At 39.8% G+C, this 21933-nt stretch overlaps 1 protein-coding gene across 1 annotated transcript; it reads left to right on the plus strand.

The window, feature by feature from the left end:
• The first annotated feature begins 1550 nt into the window (after window positions 1–1550).
• Window positions 1551–5395, plus strand: LOC4340939 (auxin-responsive protein IAA21-like). Its single transcript, NM_001423983.1, has 5 exons — window positions 1551–2035; window positions 2819–3060; window positions 3749–3890; window positions 4499–4560; window positions 4918–5395. Exons 1-5 carry the CDS (start codon window positions 1719–1721, stop codon window positions 4953–4955), a joined length of 801 nt encoding a protein of 266 aa, NP_001410912.1. The 5' UTR covers window positions 1551–1718; the 3' UTR covers window positions 4956–5395.
• The last annotated feature ends 16538 nt before the right edge of the window (window positions 5396–21933 follow it).

Below are 21933 nucleotides of genomic sequence, written 5' to 3' on the forward strand. Positions count from 1 at the left end.
TGATGTGATATGGTTTAATGTGAGAAGAGAGAAATAACACTAACTAAGTGAGGATGAATCATATAGATATATATGATATTATAAAAAAATGATAAAGAGATATATTGAAATATTATGTAAATTATGTGGGATGATGATTTAACATGCTTACATTTTAAAACTCTAAAATTTAATAAATGATAAAATTATAGATAATATAACATACTTGCATGATGTTTGAATGTAATAATTGTTATTAGATGATGATGTGGCATCTTGTTAATGCATAATGATGTGGCATCTTTGCATCTTGAGCAATAGGATTTAGGGGTTAAAGATAGGATACAGATCATGCTTTCGTTGAAGGCCTGAAGCACACCCTCCTCAAGGTTCAAGGAAAAGAAAAACATGGGGATAGGGGAAGCAAACATGGATATGGGTCCTTGGGCGTCCAATGCAACCCTATTTTTAATCTGTGAGTTTCTGAAAACATCAAGGGCTAAAAAGGCATGTGGCTGCATTATTCATTTATTCCAAATCAATGTGTTCAAAGAGGTAAAAGCGACAAGGGCTTCAAAGTTTAAGGAAGAATACAATACAACACCACCAAATTTTGCCAAAACCAAAAAAGAGTATTTGTTCCCAGATCACAACATATCACAACAAAGTATTCATTTCTATAGAAGTTATACTACCTCCGTCCCAAAATATATAATGCCATTGAATTCTCAGAATGTTCATCTTATTTAAAAATTCACTATAAATATGTAAAGTGTATGTTAATATTATATTTTTTTTAATTATAACATATGTTACATCAAAATAAACATTATTTATATAATTTTTGGGATAAGATGAATGATCAAACGTTATACGAAAAGTCGATGACGTTATATATTTTGGAATAGATGGGGCACTTTTTGAGATTTTTTTTACAGAAATTATAGGGTTTGATTGATCCTGGATGTGCTCCAAGAATCAATGGCCTACTGTAAGTTCATAGCATAAACAAGACCAACGTAAAGATGCCTAACCATACACACTTAACTGTCCTATTAAAGAATGTTAACAGAACAATATATACTATCATGGAACACTAGAATATAATTTCATAACAAGAATCTCTAATATTTGTAACCAAAATAATTCGGAATTTCTTCTTTTTTTTTAACATTCATACCTATCCCTTCCTCACTTAACTGTGTTTGGGATGAGGGTTGGGAACCCTCGTTCCCTAGCATGTAAAATGAAGCAGCATTTAGCGTATGATGAATTATTAGCTAAAATAAATTTGAAAAAAAGATTAATATGATTTTTTAAATTAACTTTTGTATATAAAATTTTTATATAAAAAAGTACCATTTCGCAGTTTAAAAAGCACGTGGGCGAAAAACGAGAAAGATGTATCGGGAAAAGTAGAGAAAAGAACTCAGCCCAAAAAGACACCCAATTTTCTACCTCCCAAAGGACAAGACAAAACCACCTAAAATTTTGGAAAAGACAAAACAAAGGGCACAAAAACTAATCCACTCCCTAAAAAAAAATGCAACCATTAAACCCCACCTCCCCCCGCCTCGTCGTCTTCCTCCTCCCACTCTCGCACTTCTCGCATCGCAAAGCTCGGCAGCAAAAGCAAAGCAAAGCCAAGCCAAGCTTGAAGCTCCCCGCACTGAGCCAAGAAGCCTCCACCTCAATCCGAAAGAGATCTCGTGCGCGCACGGCGATGCGGTGAATCGGGCATGGCGCCGCCACAGGAGCGGGACTACATCGGGCTGTCGCCGGCGGCGGCGGCGGCGCTGGCAACGGAGCTGCGCCTTGGGCTGCCGGGGACTGCGGAGGAGGCTGAGTCGGAGGGCGGCGGAGGAGGAGGGACGGATGCGGCTCCGCTGACGCTCGAGCTGCTGCCCAAGGGCGGGGCCAAGCGCGGGTTCGCGGACGCCATCGTTGGGGGTCCCGCCGGCCAGCGGCGGGAGGCGGCCGGGGGCAAGGCGGCGGCGGCGGCGGCGGAGGCCGAGGAGGAGGAGGAGAAGAAGAAGGCGCAGGCGCCGGCGGCGAAGTAGGTGGACTCGGGACTCGGGTTGGTGTGCGTGGGTTCGCCGGTTGGTTGGCTGGCGGTTTAAGCTGATAAAAAAAAAAAGCTTTTCCCCCTTCTTTGCAAAAGTTTTCTCGTTTCATCGTCTTTTGGGGTGATTCATGGAATTTCCTGCGTGGGTTTATATGAACTTGGGTGAAATGAATTTTGGAGCTCTTCCTGATGAGGTTTCAAACTGCGAAGATGTTTTGGTCACTCGATTTTGGTCATGCACTTTGAGAAATTTAGGCGGTTTTGCCAAGAAAACAAATACGGTTTAGTTTTTGACGGGCTTCATTGAATTTCTTTTGTAGAAATCATATGATTTCCGCCATACTTCTTGTGGTTGATTTATTCCGAATTTCCTGATTATTTCGGAGTTTGGGCGTTCATGTTTGCCCAAACTTGTTAGTAAAATTTATCGTATATATTTAACTAAAGAGGAATTCTACCGAGAAAAATAGCTGTCTTTGTTCTGAGAAAGCTGGAGAAGCTTTCCTCCCCTCATCTTGTGGGGGTCACTGTTTCTACTGTCAAAAGTGCGCACTTTTGTGTACCTGTTCTCCATTTGCATGATGCCAATTGCCAATGGGCTTAAATTCACTGCAACAAGGCAGTGAGCGAAATTCTCCACTTCACATGGATTTTTATTCTCCCTGCTTTGGCGTATGTATCTTGCTGCGAATTTCAGCAGTTCATGTATAACTTTTTAAGCAACCTTGGAAGTGTATGGTTATCAGTGTTACAGTGTGTGTAATTCTGCAACAGGGCACAGGTGGTAGGATGGCCACCAATCCGCAGCTACAGGAAGAACACCATGGCGATGAGCCAGCCTGCTCTGAAAGGCAAAGACGACGGCGAGGCGAAGCAGGCTCCGGCATCCGGTTGCCTCTATGTCAAGGTGAGCATGGATGGTGCTCCTTACCTCAGGAAGGTGGACCTCAAGATGTACAAGAACTACAAGGAGCTCTCTTTGGCTCTGGAGAAGATGTTCAGCTGCTTTACCGTCGGTGAGCTCTCGTTTTTGCGCCTAATTTTTTCATTTCCTTGTTGCTGTTGTGAGGTAGTAGTTCTTTCTTTAACTGATGCTGTTCTTACCATATCGAGGTAGATCTAGTTTCCTTGGACTTGGAGACCAGACAATTCTCCATGCCATTTATATTAATTAAATGTGGATTTGTCACATTTGGCATTCTACATACTGTAGTCATGTAGTGTAACTGTTGGTTCAGTGCATAAAGAACTAGGGCCTGATGCTGTTGTTTGTTAAATATTAATGGTTTGCTGGATTACTTCTCATCCAATCATTTACATTACTGTGATCCTTGGAACTATTGTTCTACTTCTCTTATTATCTTCCATGGCAAGTAACGTTGCTGTGCAAGTGAAGCTTTCGGTTTTAGATTGTTCTGCCTTCCTATTCTAGAACTGAAATTTTAGTTTACGTGTACGGTGTTATGTCATGCTGTTTGTGCTGAACTGTAGCCTTCTACAAATGCCCTTGCTCTTGCTTCTAAGTCTAAGAATACGTAAATGAAGCAGTGATGACAGTATTGTTGTTTGATTCATAAATTTTAGTTACTGCATAATTTGGATTTTTCCCATCAATTGATTGGTCTCTGTTAACGCCATCTATTGTTCAGCTTTATTGGAAATGTTCCTGAACAGGGTTTACTTTCATATTTTGGGCTCCTGCAGGTCATGGTGAATCAAATGGGAAGTCAGGGAGAGATGGATTATCTGATTGCCGCCTGATGGATCTTAAAAATGGAACAGAACTTGTGCTCACTTATGAGGACAAGGATGAAGATTGGATGCTTGTTGGTGATGTTCCGTGGCGGTGAGTAATGCTTATACCGCAAAATTTGTTTCCTACAATCGTAAGCAATGATGATGTTTTAATCCGTATCAGTGTATCTGCAAATATCAAACTAGCTAGTGAAGTTTTAGTGACTTCTATATTTCCATCTTCGCATGACCTTATGCCTTGCTTGTTTGATGGATTGACTTGTTCTGGTAGGATGCAAAGTTTACTATATTGTTTTCTACTTGTATATGAAATCTAAAAAGGCCTGATACTATGGTTCCTGACAAGTCACGTCCCATTTATAGTGAATACTTTATCTTTCATTAGAACACCATATAGCTGTTAGTCAAAGAAAGTAGTGAAGTTGAGAAATATTTGGGTTATGGTAACAAATGTCTAATTGCAATCCTTGTGTCATATTCACCTATATTAGTGGTGGGTCCTATATTTCGTCTCCTTACTTGAACAGCCTTTATTTTAGGTTATTTCCTGAAATTTCATGGTCTGCAGTTCTGCGCTGCATTTCACTTCCTGGCCCACCAAGTTTACACACATTCCAATGAGTTCTTGGCTTGAGACCAGAACATGCTATTCTTAAAAGGCCACTTGACGTCTATTTTTTTTTATTTGTTGTATTGCAGAATGTTCACAGACAGCTGTAGGAGGCTGAGGATTATGAAGGGGTCAGATGCAGTGGGCCTTGGTAAGTACAGATCCCATGTGGTACAATATTGAAGTATTGCATGTGTCCATGCCTTTTTATCTGGAAGCATAGAAGAGAATTTACTGTATGTTGCTCTGCATAAGTGCATAATTACACCTTATATATGCTTTACACATAAAAATCAGAAGTGCCAGTTTGCATGGACTAGGTTTGGTCCGAGCCCTTAACTATGGGACTAAGATATCTGGTTATCCTATTCTTTTTATGTATCTGACAGAGAATCTCTGTGTATCAGGAAAAAATGTGTCCTCTGTTAACCATGGGCAATATGGCATCTTATTCTTTGTGCTTATTTCATACTGAGAATGTTATAATTTATTTACCATCATTTTTCAGCTCCAAGAGCCACTGACAAGAGCAAAAATCGGAACTGAGCAAAAGATGAACCCAATATGAATATCCGACCCCTACAATCACATCACTTTTACTTGTAAGGTCCCATTCTCTAAACCACAAGGGTAATGGTCTAAGTTGCGAGAAGGGGATTACTTATACCTATGTGTCACCCTCTTTTTTTTTTGTTTTTATTTGTACCAATTATGTTAGATTTTAAGCGTAAGTTGTGTAAGTTCCTGTAAGTTGTCTACTTAACCTTGCTTGTAGTTTCTTCTGTAAATTGTTGTGCTGTATGATGCAAACTATTTTTGGTATTTTACTTGGTGCTTGCAAGTTGCAATTGTCCGTGCAAGTCTTGTGTCTAGTTTGTAAGAAACTTCCATTCCTTCTGATGATCTATGAACTTTGCCCCTCTCTGGTGCTCGAAGGGCCAGATTACTGTTCCTTCAGGGCAGTTAGGAGCTGATCATTCTCATCACTGATTGAGTCATCAGCTTTCTGTTATGCATACAATTCCATCATATTGTGGTGATAATTCTAGCTGTTAGGAGATCACATCAGGTTGTCATGACCTCTCTTTTCTGTCCTAACTCCTAAGGCAGTGCACTAGCTTAATTGTTTCAGTTAGTGGCACTGTGACATCTCAAAACCCCTATACACACAGGGTATAGCTGGTCCAGGTTCCTGAGTTCCTTTTGGTGTCTGGTCCTTTCCAGCTCCTATGCAAGCAGCATGCACTGCAAGATGGTGCAAAACCTTGTTCCTTCCAATAGTGGCCTTCAATTCAATCAGTGCTTTGGTTAGTGGGGGCCTTCCCATTCCATCCATCAGTTATCCTTTTTTCTTGATGCCATCATACTGTCCATGGAAAGGAGGAGGGTAAGAGGCTTCCTTGCAATCATTCACCCAGCATCAACTAGAGAAGATGAAGAATATATATGTTAACATAAAAAAGACCCCTTGAAATGTCAGATGGTGGCTATGTTGCCGCGAATTTAGGCTTTCTTTTGTTTCTCATCTTGTTGTTGCTAAAGGGCTTTTCCCCTTGTTGAGTTCTTCTGCAGATATACATAAACAAATTGTGATATGCATTGATCAAGTTGATCAAACAAAACAGAGATTCAGATTCTTGATTGTTTTAGCAGTGGCTTGGTAGTGGGCATATGCATGTGGTTATGTGGTGCACTTGAAAGGAAGGATGGAAGGAATATAGTTTGTTCCATCTCCACAATGTGCTGCTTGATATATGGGTAGGTGTCCTGTCATGCTGGAACCAGAGGAGATTCTTATATACGTCCTGTCTTCTCTGCCTCTGCCTGCCTGTGCTGTTTTGCTCATGCTTCTTGCATGATACCATTAGATAAGGGAAGGTGAGAGGAAAACCTTGGCAATGCTTTGCTTGACCTAGCAAATTTAACTTGCAAGGGATAGACTCTGTTCTTCTCAGCTATTTTACCAGATTATTGCCACAAAGTATCTGCTTGACATCTTTAAAAGTAAGTTTTCTTAAAAAAACTTTCGTGTGCTGCATTGCTAAGGTCCGCCCAAGCTCATCGATGAACACGCAATAAAAAGTTGGTAAATATTGAAAACACTAAACAGATATTGTAGTAAACATGATTTGTTTGGTTTGGTTTGGTTAGTGGTGAAACAAGAGAGGTTAGTTTGCGGCGAATAATTCTGATTCCTCCTCATGCTCAGCAGCTGCATGTGGTTGCATTGCATGCTCGACAATTGGTTTTGTGTCGCCTTTTTGGTTGGTGTGGGCAGAGGCGTGTATCGATCGGTGGTCCTTGTGCTGTCCCTGTGCTTGCTCCATTGTGCAGTAGCGTCGCTTTTTGTTTGTTGCTCGGTTGCTCTCGACTAATCCTCCGTTTTTTTAATAAATCGGTCCTTTTCAAAAACTTATTTTAAAACTAGTCCTTGCAAAAAAAACTTCAACTAAAAATAGGTCAGGGACTCAGCGCCATTGACCTTGGCGCTAAGCTATAACGTTTCAGCGCCAACGTCGTTGGTGCTAAGCTCTAATCCGAGGTGGCGTGAGTTCGCTGAGTCATCGTAGCTTAGTGCCAAATAACTTGGTGCTGAGGTCCCAACGGTTTAAATAGTAGCACAAGCAAAATATAGAACCAAAACTGTGATAGCCTGGTGGTTGATTGCTTCGGTTGTGAGCCCAAAGATGCCAGGATCGAATCCTTATATCCCTCTTCTCTGGTTTTCTTTTGTATTTTTGGGTTTTTATCTCTTGCCTACTCACTCTTATTGTTTACAAAAATGATTGTTCCGTTTGTAAATTTGTTTTATTTTGAATTTTATTTTGAGTGCCAATATGAAAGAAGTATATGCTCCTTTCAAATTCTATAATTTATTTTATTTTGAATTTTATTTGAAATTTCAGTTTAAGTTCTTATTTGCCATATAATATAACTACTTCAATATATTTTTTTCAAATTCAAAAAAAGTTGCATATTAAACATATATTTTGAAGATAGTATTACGAGAAAAAAAGGAAAAAAATAAATAAAGATAGAAAAAAAATGAGATAAAAATAAAAAAACATATATTAATAATGAGTGAGAGAGAGAAGAAAAAGGGAAAACTAAATAAAGATAGAAAAAGAAAATGAGAGAAAAGAAAAAACATATTATTAAAGAGTGAGAGAGAGAAAAAGAAAAAACAAAGAGTGAGAGAGAGAAGAAAAAGGGTAAACTAAAAAGAAAAGAGTGAGAGAGAGAGAGAAAAAGAAAAAACAGAGAGAGAGAAGAAAAAGAGAAAACTAAAAAAACAAAAATAGGTGGGATGGGAAACGAACCCTGCTCCTTAAGGTTAGAGTAGACCTCCACTAACATTGTGCTATCAATGGGACTTTGCTAGATATGCCTCTACATTAATTTAAACTGTTGGGACCTCAGCGCCAAGTTATTTGGCGCTGAGCTATGATAACTCAGCGTACTCACGCCACCTCGGATTAGAGCTTAGTGCCAACGATGTTGACGCTGAAACATTATAGCTTAGCGCCAAGGTCAATGGCGCTGAGTCCACGGCCTATTTTTGGTTGAAGTTTTTTGCACGGACTAGTTTTGAAATAAGTTTTTAAAAAGGATCAATTTGTTAAAAAAACGGACTAATCCTTGTTGTTTGGAGCAACGTACATATATAAGTCGTCTCTTCCGTATGTGTTCCCTGATTTTGTTTTAATTAATATTTTTTTCTCGAAAGATATGATATTGTTAGAGTAAATAGTATATGGGGCCTCCTACATTCGCAGTTACATACAATAAGGCCGATAAATAATATATGTTGGAAATCACATCTAGGTAAAACCAAACCAACCATGCTATAAAGGTTTCTAAAAATTTTGAGAAAAATCTCACATGTAACTAAGGTGATATTAGACAACTGGTAACGGAGTTGAATTTTTGATAACTTTGTAGTGTTGTTTATTTACATCTTACCTATATGTATATGTTTTTAAATGATTTTTTCTTTAATTGTTTTTTCTAAGTTTTCACCTAATATGGGATATCCACCGGCCCTTTGCTGACATCAGTGCTTAGCTTATCCTTTGAGAAAATAAATAATAATTACGCAATAAATTCGGTTTAATTCTAGAAAATCATTTTCAAAACTTCTAAAATTCATATTAATACATACGAACTCCAAATTGAGCCATTCAACTTGCAAAATTCATCTAAAATTGAGATCTACATGTTTGTTTACTTTTTATGTACTGTTTACTTGGTTTTTATTAGGGTTTTTCCTCGTTTTGCGTGCCAGTGTGTAGAAGCCGTCGTTTCGGATGTCCGCGGTCGCGAGGAAAAGAGTTCGGAAGATCGTTTGAAGAAGCAAGGCGTCACACATTCCCCTTGAGCATATTGAGCCTACTTTACAAATGTTTTACTATTTGCAAATAAATATGTATGTTTTGCTAATTACATGGGATCAAGGTTTACCTATCTGCTTGCTTGTGCCATGTTTACTTGATATCTGACCTTTGTCAATCGTGGGCGATAAATCGACTAGCTTGTGTTACTTATGTTGACCTAGCTAGAACTATATGCTTAGCCATGCTTAATTACCACTAGCTCAGTTGATGGGATAATTGCACTATTAGACCTTTTTAGTATCAGAACGAATTGCGTGCTTGAGACATCTGGCCATGTTTCATGGTCGTAATTATCCATCTAAAATGCGACTGAATGGTGGACTGTGGGTGCATGGTTTTGCGAGTCGCACCCATGGCAATTAAGGACCGGGTCACGGGAAACCCTGGAAGACTTACAATGCTTACCACAAGCGGGAGTGGGTAACTGCTTGATCTGAAGTATAGCTCGACCCTTTCCTAGGCACCGGTGGCGAGGGTGGGTGTGATGGAGTTGGGTCGGCCGGGGTGTCCGGTTGTCCAACTGCCGGATTCACCGCGGTGCACGAGGGGACTGCCCACCTCTGGGGTAGGGGGTGGGAGGGTGGGGGTGAAACCTTAGCGTGGTGTGGATGGTTAGGGGAGGGTTATGCGAAGGGTCTTGTCACAATCACTCGACATGGTGACGTGTCAGGCCTGGCGCGGTGACATGCTGGTGGATTGTGTCTTGTGGGTACAGTTGTGCACCTCTGGCCAGAGTAAAACTATTCGAATAGCTGTGCCCGCGGTTATGGGCGATCGACCAGATTCACCGTGATTAGTCTCACACTTAATAAATCGACCCAATGCACTGTAGTTTAGGTGGGTTGGTTGGGCCTGTTCAACGTGGTGTAGCGTTGATCAGTGGAGATTTAATGTTACTTTAATTACTCAACAGTTTTACCGTTTTGCTTAATGAAATGTTTTACAACCGCCTTTATGCAAATAGCCACAAACCGTCCTTATATCCCCTTGCACGTCTGCATCATTGGTGTGGCTTGCTGAGTATGGTGGCTGTACTCAGCCTTGATATTGTTCCCCATTTTCAGAAGTGTAGTGCTTCTGAGCTGTAGATGAAGTTAGAGGACCAAGGCTCAGACCCCAGTTGAGTTTTGCCTGTGGAGTGAAGCTGAAGCCCCACTAGGATCGTCTTTTCCGTTGCTGCTGCTTTCTTTTCTGTGTGAGGACTAAGTGCCTCTTCTATAAGTATTTACGCTTTATTTACATTTGGAACTGTATATTACTTGTCGTTTTGTGTACCCTGACTGGTCCTGGATAAGGATTTAATACACAAAATAATCTGGAAATTTAGGGCTAAATTTCTGGGCGTCACATATACCTTCCGCCAAACAAGGCAAGATTGCATAAACCACCTTAATTATCAGTCTAGTTTTGAGATTCCACCTCATAACATATTTTATTGCAAAAGCCCATCCACCCAACACACATGAGTGGCTGATTTGGCCCATCTTCCCATGTGTATTCACAACGGACCATATTAGCCTGCTCGAGCTTATTCTTAGGCTAGTCTGACGCGGGAAGATTGCCAACATCCTAAATATGGGATATCCTGTACTTATAAATTAAACTCAGCAGGACCACTATATACCCAGTCCTATACGGAATCAAATCTCATATGTATGGCAAAAGTCTTGAGTAGATATGGAAATAGAAACATAGTCCTATTGAGACCCAACAAGGACTAGTCGAATTATATCCATATTTATATCCCTAGTTCTATTTGGACAATGGGACACATGAGGATATAACTACAAGACTCCAGGAGATGGATGGGACACGAGGCCAACACAAGCCAATACAGAGCCATAAAAGCCAAGACAATGCATGCCACCTCCAATCTCCGCCGAGTTACTTCTCGAGTAAGCCAACAACAACTAACCAGTGACCACCCTGCTCGAGCTTTGCACCGATATATTGGCAAACTAGATTATACTTTCCTCCCTACTGTTATGAGAGATTGATATATAAAGGCAACACCGACTCCAGTCAATAGGAGTAGTGCTATTACCCATTAGTAGGGTGTCCTGAACCTGTTTAAAAATCCTTCTCCCTTACTTTCTTTATAGCTTCGTTTGCAACATCCTCCAAATAAACTACTGTATATGTATGGATAATGTGATCGTGGTATAACCCATCGACAAAGACGACAGTGAACAGCAAGAGGCTAACTGAGCGCGGAAGTGATTTGCAGCAAATCCACATTAGAAGAAATAAGCTGAATCAACTACTCACATGCACGGATGGGGTAATTTTGGTCTATCAATGTTGGGTGGGTGTAGGGTTTATAATTCCAACATGTCCTACCATTTCGGGCGCTGGCAGTATGTTGGATTTTGTGAAATCTTGCGAAAAAACAATAGATTCTGAACAAATTTCATGAACCAAATTTTGAATTCAAAATCCATGAGCTAACCGATATGTTTGCGAAAATTGGTCAGCTTTGGCGAAATTCCTATATAAACCATCGAAATTTCAATCGGCAACTAGAGGACAAGGTGTACTGTGAAAACTATTATGTTTTGAGCGAAAACCGATTGGTTTTGTTGAGAAACCAATGAGAAAAATCAAAGTTGTTTTTTTAGTCAAATATAGGAAAATGATATATAATTGAAAAAAATCTTAAAAATATCATTACCTTTGATAACCTCCTATTGGCATACATAGAATATGGAATGCATATTCATAAGAGGCAATAATTTAGAACACATATGACATCACTCACTAACCATTAGTCAAATAGAATGCTCATCACCTAAATATTAAAGTCCATTACGTACGTTTAGAGTCCAATACATAAGGTTCAAGGTTAACGCTACATGTTATATTATATGGTAGCTTCTATAGCCTATTACATGGAATTTGGCTCAGGGTTTTCCTTTTTCTAAATCATTATTCCTTTCTTCTCTCGTACTGTGCAGGAGATACACGGAATTCACCGATTTATTTTGATAAATTTATATCCAAATATGTTATACAAATATCATTATTTATAGGATTTAATTTTATTTATGTTTTTTTCATTTTTATTAATTAAAATTTGAATTTAAGATGAAACCCATCGAATTTTCAGACAACCACTACTTCCAAGCCACGTCGAAACCTCGATTTTTCATGGGATCCGATCTGTGAACCCTGGATATGTACACGAAAGGCAACACCAACAATGCTAGCCCAGCCAGCATCGCTCTGTAGTACACGAAAGGTAAGCATGCATCTCTCTCGCATGGTCTCTTTTCCTGTAGAGTTGAGTTGAAAGACGACGTACACAGGAAGTCTGAAAGAAGATAAGGGCTCCGGCATCGAGCAGGGAGACCCACAATTTTTTTTTTTCCGATTAGAGGACAGACGTATATGAAATACACACCACTGTACATGTAAAACCACACTTACACATCATGAATGTGTCCCCTAATACACGTCAACAAGATTAAAATCAGCGGCGTCTCTGATATCACTAAAATACTAGAGTCATGTTAAAAACCCACTTACAACAAGTGGAAAATTCGTAGAAACTAGGATTTGAATCCTGATGCGTGTAGTTATGTAGCCACGATTTCATCACTACACCACTAATGCTTTCCAGCATGCAGACAGCTGTGACCTCACAGCTGTGAGTCTAATTTTCACAATTGTTTTGAATAGATTTACAAGGAATTATTGGGACAAACCCAGTGCCTAGCAAAATTGCATAAAATTTAGGATGTAGTAGTATGTAACGGGCCTGAACCCCTAGATGGATGCCTCGCGTCGAATGAAGAAAAAGGCCCAAGAGACCATTCCCTCCACACAGACAGCCCACCAAAGATTCAGGCCCCATTTGAATCAAATGATTTATATAGGAATTTCATAGGATTCAAATCCTATAGAAAATTTTCCTATTTGGCCCTTTGATTCAAAGGATTGAAGCTTTCCAAATCCTATGAAATTCCTATGGAATGTCACATTGCATATGGATTTTGGAGAAAATTTAGCAAGAGTTTCAACCTCTTGGAAAATTTTTTGAGTCTATCTCTCTCATCAGATTCCTGCGTTTTTCCTGCGCTCCAATCAAACGACTATTCCTGTGTTTTTTCTATGTTTTGCAATCCTCTGTTTTACACTTCAATTCCTGTCAGAATCCTGTGTTTTTCCTATTCCTCCGTTTTTTCTACCCTACGATTCAAAGGGGCCCCTCAACGAATAAAAAGTCCCTTGATTTCACGTTGAAAATTAGTTGAAGATTCAAAGAGGGAAACTATTTAGAATTAAGAAATCGAAGCCATAATTTTTTATGACTTGTAGGCAGAGATTAAGTTGAATTAATCATATATAAAGAGGAAAACAAAAATATAAAGAGAAACGTGGGCATTATTTCTTTAGGCACCAAACAATTCAGATTCTACACCACCTAGGCCATTTCCAAGGGAAGGCAGGGCTTCACATTTCTGATTGGGAAGACATGAAGTTGTGAAATAGTATGGGAAAATTAACTCTCATTGAAACAAAGAAACAATAAAAAGAAGTAAGTTTGTGTGTTTCTAGGCTATGAAAAAGTGCCGCAACTTATTACATTTCATATTTTAATGCTTAATTGTTTTTTCGATAGTGTGGGCACACCACTATATAATTCATGGGTCCGCCGCTGCTGGTAGTTAACATCAACAAAAAATGTTCTTGGTAATTATTTACTCCAGCGAGCCAACAGTTAAGATACACGGTGATGCGATGCCCGATTTTTGGTGAAGCACGGAGATAAATACTCCTATGGAACACCGTGGCGGAAGGAAAAGATAGATGACGTGAGTGAGTATAGAATATCTTTAATTTTTATAATAGATAAAGATAAAGATACTATGTTATGTGAGATGGCGCCGTGAGTAGTTTTATAGCATCTAGTCTGACTTGTTTGAGGCTTAGGCTTGAAGTGATACTGACTTTGCTTCGTTGGAAGTAAATCAAATTTCCACTACCAATTTAATTATCAGGATTGCTAACATTATGACGTCATATTTCTTACTTAATTTCACCCACTTTTTTTCCTATGTGATTGCTCTCTCCTATATAAGTTTCTCTCATATATAATCTTTTAACAAAACTAGAAAGGTAGCCCGCGCATTCGCGCGGACATGCATCATAGGATGCATTGCTTATATAAATTTTTATCCTATTTGTTAGCTTTATGCCATATAATATTTAATTGTCCTTTAAGCAATTTCCTATAATCTTCTTCATCATCTAAAATAAGACAAATTTAGTATATTTAGAAAACATATCTACAAATTAAATGTAATTTAAAAGGTAGGTATTTCTTTAGGGGATAACTATTTTTCTATCAAATCTGAAAAATACTTTAATTGCTATCAAAAGTGTTTTAATTGTACCATCTAGCTAGCAATTCTTTTATTTGGTTTATGTTGATGCAATTTAATTATTTCTTACATATGATTATATGAATAAGCCAGAGATGATATACATGTATCCTAGGTCTCGTTTCCCTATGATATCTGTGATCTATTATATATTTTGAAAAGAAAAACCTAATCAACTTGACCCTTAAAAAATAAATTTAATAGTAAGAAATATAACTTCTAAACCAACTATGTACTGTAAGCTTAGTATGTTGCTTATGTTTGCAATAATATGCGGAGAAATTCATAATACTATGGCGTACTATAGAGAAAAAAATCATTAATCTAAGCACTTAATTAAAAAATTGATGCGATGCAAGAAAAATCATTAATATCTAACACAAAAGAATGAAGCAAAATAATTTATAAGATTTTCACCAATTAGTTCAATTCATGTAGTTCAAATTGGCATTTATTTTTCTATTTTATGTTTTGTTTTATACAAGTCAACACGAATGCGCGACCATGCATCATAGGTTGGATTTGAGAAGCTTATAAGGATAGAATATCACCGGAGAAAATTTACGACACTTTAAAATACAATATATTCACAATTTTTTTTTGTTAGTATTGGTTATATAATTTTAACCTATTAGTTACCTTTATACCATATCATATTCAAACAATTTCTATAAGCAATTATTTATAATCTTCTTCATCATCTAAATAGAAGTTAGACTTATTTTGTTTAGAAAACATGCCTACCAAATTAAATGTAAAGTAAGCAAGGTGCTTTTTTGTCTTTTAATTGGATTACTGATGTTAGCTAGGTCGCCCATTGTTTATTGACAGATGTATTAGGTACAACATGAGGCTACACTACATTCATGGGTTTGTAATATGATTGCATAGTTTGAGAGATAATCTGTAACACCCAGGTAACCACGTACCTAGAGTGCCACACCAAAATACACTCAAAACCACTAACTATCAAAATTATTAGAAATTTCAGCAGAGTCTCCCTAAAAGTACGGACATCCACGACAGACAGTTATAAGATAACTCAATAACGATATAATCCACATAATCCAAACCATTCTAGCTCTATGAATTCCCCGTGAAAATAAGGACCGGAACTTTAAATGACTTTTACAAGTTCTACGCAAAACTTATGCTAAGCAGAAACATAGTCTAAAACTAAATTTCAATAGTGTGCAATAATAATGTGTAGTCCAAGGGTGCTATTCCCGTCCCATGCCGATCAATATCATTAGGTATCTAAAAACCAAATTAAACATAAGAGTGAGTAAATAATACTCAGCAAGTACAATATTGAACTAGTAAAACATACACAGGTTTAATGCAAGAAGAAACCAATATGAGACATTTGATTTCCTTTAATTTAAAACGAAGAAGGCAAAAAGTTGTAGTTCCCTCCCGAGCAGGTGTGAATATCCTCTTAACATTACCGGTAAACCGAGCAAGCGTGATCAGCGCTTCTCAAGGATCATGAATAAAAATCCAAATTGCACTTCCATGACTACGCTTGGTACTTGAATAATGTAAACAAAAATATTCAAATTGCACTCCCATGACTATGCATGGTACTTGAATAATGTAAACAAAAACTTCCGGAAGAATGAAATATGAATAACGTCGTGAACTTGAACATGAAATGAAATATGAATATGTAGCATAATACCAAAACCACACAATTGATAATAGGAAGCTTCGAATAATAATTGGGTAGATGAAACCAACAAAGCAACACAGTTTATCCATCACACAAGTCCATCTTGTACTTGCTTTAACTTCTTCGATAATCCAACTCAACTCCTCTAAGTTGGAACCCTCCATACCTGTGGAGAAAAACTACGCATAAACCACTATATCCAACTAATGATTGTTACAAGGGACATTTACTAGAATCGAAACCTAGAATATATAAACCTTTTATCGATTTGTATTAAATAACCTATAACTGTTCCATTACTGTTTTATGGTAACTCACAAACCGTCTAACGGAATCTAGCAAATAATACAACTTCGGATATCTAGAAAAAATTTTCTACATCTTTCATGTTGGGCACAGAATTAGATTATGCCTCTGTAAATCCTAGATTAAGGAAAACGAATTGCTGTCCTGATTTCCGGACCCGGTCAACAATATTGTTTCTGTTGTTTATCCCAAACCGTTTATCAGAATCGAGCGAAACCAGCGCCATTAGAAAGATATCGACGATGACTACAAACTTTATTTAGGACAACTAAACTGAATCCTGACGGTTTAATACCAGATTTGAAAATACGGTTTCAGCCTATAATCAATAACCTCAAAAATTGCACAAACAGCTATCGAATATTTGAATCTTATACTTCTAGGAAATAAATAAAAGTACCGTTGCAGCGAGGATACTAGAATTTGAGAACAAACACACTAGTTGTGAAGTCACCGAAATCCCCAAAATTGCTTGGCCTTTCTCTCCCCCTTCTTCCTCCTATTCACCGGCCTGCACCCTTCTCCTCTGACCACGCAGCAGCAGCCAGCAAGGAATCATCAGTAATAGCAGCAGCCAACCAAAACAACAGATCGACAGCAGCAGGCAAGGTTGGGTCGACAACAGCAACAAGCTCACCGGGAAGGAGAAAAACGGAAAAGGGACCACTGGTGGCGGCGGATGACGATGGCTGCGGTGACCGGCCACGGCTGTAGCGGCGGTGGCGTAGAAGCGGCGCTAGCGACAGGGAGAGCAGCAGCAGCGACACGGACGCAGGGACGGTGGCGGCTAGGGCTAGCGTTCTTTTTTTTTCTTTTTGGTTGGTTATATAAAGAGACTAAAAAGATCTAACAACCCACATCTATTCAATTCTCGGGACTTCGTTCGTACTCCAATTACTATATAAATTTATAGCCTATTTTACACAACTCGGCGAGCTCTACACACCCACGGTTCTTGATCGCCTATTCGAACAATGATTTAAAAGTTGAACTTTTGCGCGTTTGTTCTAATATTCCACGAAATATATTAATTCATAACTCAGGGCATTACATTCTTCCCCCTTCAATCGAATTCGTCCAACCATACTCTAGAACATGGGGTATTACATAATCCATCTGTGAACATTTCATTTAGAGTGTGTGCGAGACTCCACATAGCCTATTATGAATACGATTGGATGGTTAAATATAATTGTGTAATAATTATTTTTTGAATGCGATGTATCATAAATATATAGTTGTATAATATATATAGGAGGAGGACCCATAAGATATAATATGATATAATAGTAAAGCAAATAGCCAACATGGTTTTGAATTGTTGATTTGATTAAAAATAAACTAAAGCTGCTCAAGTGTATCTTAAATTAAACGTATAGATCGTCTAAAAATAATTGTTTATTTACAGCACCAAGATTACTTCTATTGTAAATCCCTAGCGCTTGCACGTTCACACCTAAATCAGTCTCCGTGAGAAATAGATCTAATAATTTATGATGATAAATTATGGTACATGTATATCGTGTATTTAGAAAAAAAATCAGGAACTGGATGCATGCATCAATCGAGCACACGGAGGCCATATATAATTATCCTACCTAGTGTCAATGATAAATCAAGCAATCAAATAAATAAGTTGCAGCTACCAGATGTAATTGTCCACATACATGCACGTGGGTCCGGATAGAAGGGTGATGGGGGATTTAGTTTTGATCCAATGGTCAATAGTACTGGGTCTACCGCTTTAAATGAAAATAGAAAATTGACGGTTAGTTATTTTTGTTAGAATTTTCTTTAAATTATTAGAGCGCCACGTGGCGGTATAGGAGCATTTGTAGGAGTCCACATGATAGCTTAAGAGTGTTTGTAGGAAGTTTAATTGATTTTTAGTATATAATAGATAGATGATGAATAGATAAAAATCAAACATATAATTTAAAAGTTATGGCTGTTTGAAATTTATTATCATAAAATTTTATCTCAAACTGCTATACGTACAAAGAAGGGAGAAAAGGGGAGTGAAGCAGAGGTTAGAGATGGGTTGGATTTATTACTATTCGGCAAGCAAATTAATATACACGCAGAGATCACATGTACGTATGCATAGGAGTGTGAATATCAAAAGCGGATAGTGAATTAATCATAAGGCTTTCACATGTCTTGCAAGGAGGCTAGGACGAGCAGGAGAAGGGTGTCCACTGTACAGGTTGATCGATCGATCGATCAGAGATCAACATGTTGATCGATCACCCTACCCTCACGGGAGCCCGGGTCATAGCGGTTCCAGAGGCGCTTGGTTCACACACAGCTCGCTGGTTTGTTTTAATCTCAACCAAATCAACGGCTTGGAATATAGGACCCACCAAGTTAAAGGAAAATTAAGGGATGAATTTTATTAACGTCACGTGTCAGCTTGAGAGCGTTTTGAGGATTGCCACATGGCAGCATTAGAGTGTTTTAAGGAAGTTTAATGGACTTTTAGTATATAATAGATAATAGATTACTTTTAATCCATGTAAATATTTAAACTTACAATATAATTATAATTTTGTTTTTACGATATAGGTATAGGTAATTTATAATTTTAAAAAAATTCTTTCAAAAAAAATTTATGACGCCACATGTAAAGCTACTCCAATCCGACAGCATCCATGCAAGATTGGGCGGGATAGATCAATCCATGCATGGGACTGTGTTGAGCACACAAACAATTAAAACTCACACCATATCTTTAATCAAGACTGATTATTACATGCACGCATGCTTGTAGCATGTTGCTCACACAGCTACTCCGATCGATCCAGAGACTGACGACTCCCTATTGCAAACACTACTAGGACTTGTTTACGTAGAACATAATTAATAAGCCTAAAAATATAATAATAAACCTCGACAATTAATAGATCATCATCTGCTGTAGAGATGGAGGTAGCTAATTAAGTTATGGATCTAGCAGAAGCAGTGGCAGAAGTGGCGGTCGCCGCGGGGTTTGCACTCGCCGCCGCGGCATTGCGACTGACACCATGTGTTGCAGGCGTCCTTCTGATCTGCTCCGCACCCGGTGTTCCCTCCCCACGAGTGGTAGTCCACGCAGCAACGGGGCTGATCCGACGCTGCAAATTAACACAGCCAAAACACAAACAAAAATTTGTTCAGAAATCTATGGTTAGCTAGCTAAAAAAGAAACAGAACAGACGAGATCGATTGTGAAATTAATCATATATACCTGCCGAGGCAGCAAGCGCAACGAGGACAAGAAGAGCGATTACTGCTGCACAATTGCCAACGCGAGCCATGGTCGTCGTCGTCTCTCTCGTCGTAGTTTCTTGACTAATTTCTGTTCTTCTCTGCGTTGATCTTGTTTGTTCTTAAGGTTTGCACTGCACGACCGTAAATTTATAGCCATGGTATTTCTTCCAAATATGGAATTCACACGTACTATGGAATATGTACATGAACGTACTTGACAATTTTGAGAGATGATGTGTTACCATGCACTAGAATAATTGATATGCATTTGTTTGGAAATGAAATATGTGCTCTAGCTTTACTTTTTGGTACGCAGGAAGCGAAAAGACTTGCCTTCCTTTGCTAGTTACTACTGTACCATTACTTGGTATAGAATTAAATCTATCAAAATTGGAAGGAAAAAAATGCTCCTTTGACAACAAAATCTCTCGTTTTATTTTTTTGGTATCGATATCTCACAGATTACTTTTATACCAACAATTTTTTACTCCATTTTACGATCTTATGCTGCTTCTGCCAATTTAAGCCTTCCTTTTACACGCCTGAGGCCTGACAACCATCCCACTTGTCTCCGGGTCTGATCAACACGGCGCACGCGCGTGGTCGCTGCAAGCCTGCAACGTACGCTAGGCTTCATCGCCTGTACCCGATGCACATTGCATGTACTAGTACAGATAGTCATCACATCAAGCAAATACACACACGCGCGCATTTGCTCGTCCACATGCATATATGGCCGTTCTGAAGATGAGATCCGGAGTGAAACAGCACCATACGTTGCCTTTTATATGACAAATATCGGTAAACTAAAGGTACTAACAATACTAGAAAAAGTATTTTCGCAGAAGGCCAAAAGTGATTTTTGCAAGTATTTTCACAGGCGGCCAAAAGTGATTTTTGCAGGTGGAGGGCAGGATCGCCTGCAGCCCAACGACGATTTTCGCAGTCGGGGCAATGGCCCGCCTGTGAAAATCCGTTGAGCGAGCAAAAAAATTTGCGGGCGCCTCGCCGCTGCCACCACGCGCCTCGCCGTCTTCGTCGCCGTCCACGCCGCCGCCGCTGCGCGTCGCCGTCGCCGCCGCCCCGCGCTGTCATCGCGCTGCCGCCCCTGCCGGCTTCCCCCTCCCTCCTCCGGCCAGATCTGGGAGGGAGGGGTGGGAGGGGAGCCTCCGCGCCGCACCACACCGTCGTCGCCGCCGCCGCCTCCGCCGACCTCCCCCCTCCCTCCTCCGGCCAGATCTGGGAGGGAGGGGGGAGGGGAGCCGCCTCCGCCGCCTCTGCCGGCCTCCGGTCCGCGCTTCGCCGCCAGCCGCCGGCCTCCCCCCTCCCCCCTCCGGCCAGATTTGGAGGGGAGGGAGGGAGGGGAGCCGCCGCTGGCCGCCCCGCCGCGCCCGGCCGCCGTCCACCCTTCCCAGCCGGCCGTCGGCCTCCCCCTCCCCCTTCTGGACAGATTTGGAGGGGAGGGAGGGAGGGGAGCCGCCGTCGGCCGCCCCGCCGCGCCCGGCCGCCCCCGCACCCGACGCCGCGCCCGGCCACCGTCCGCCCTTCGCCGCCGGCGGGGAGGTGAAGGGGAGGAAAGGAGAGTGAGGGGAGGGGAGAGGAGAGTGAGGGGAGAGGTGAAGGGAGAGGAAAAGACACTTAGAAAATATCAGCCCATGTGCCTCATATATATACCTCGCTAATTTTCGCAGGCGCATCTTGTGTGGTCCGCCTGCGAAAATGATTTTCGTAGGCGCTGCTTAAGTGCTCCGCCTGTGAAAATCGATTTTCGCAAGAGGACGGCAAACTTCACCCCGATTTGCATTTTTGTAGGCGTCTATTTGGCTCTAAGGGCTATGTGCGCCTACGAAAATAAATACCCAACGTTGACGAAAATGCTTTTTCTAGTAGTGTAAATTGCATTATTGGTAATGGCACTCTTCATAGGAGAACTAATTGTGTCCCAATGCAGTGATTCAATTTTCTTTACTACGTGAAGTGAGTGTAGCTGCCCACTCCTATTCAAAATGCTACACTTGACAAGAGTGTTCGTATTTACAGTTTATTATTATTTCAGTAGTAGCCAATGTATCTTTTTGATAATGAGATGTCTGTGATGACTTCAATTCATCAATATCAAAATATATCGGTCAATCTCTTGGAGGTGCTCGTAGACGTAGTATGTGAGGGCACTTAGCGGTCTCTTGGAGGTGCTCATAGGGTAGTAGTTTCTTAGAATGGTTGGGATAACAAACAACCATCAAGTTTGTACCCTATAACCATAAAAGATCATTGAAGTGGCTAATTCCTCTAAATAGGACGCATTGAGAACAAAGAAATTCTTGGAGCTATGGTTTTTCTCTAGCATCTATAAAGATTTTAGTTAGTTTTCGATGAGATACGGCCTACAATGCCTCTTGCCACGCAGTCACGGTTCATATATTTGATGGCCGTTCGATGAACCTATTATGTGTTTCTAGCCATCCAACGTAGGGATGGAGGTATCGCTCCTGGCCCATCCACCTACCCCTCCAAAGCAC

The sequence above is a fragment of the Oryza sativa genome, chromosome 6, assembly GCF_034140825.1.
Source record: "Oryza sativa Japonica Group chromosome 6, ASM3414082v1".
Lineage (NCBI taxonomy): Eukaryota > Viridiplantae > Streptophyta > Magnoliopsida > Poales > Poaceae > Oryza > Oryza sativa.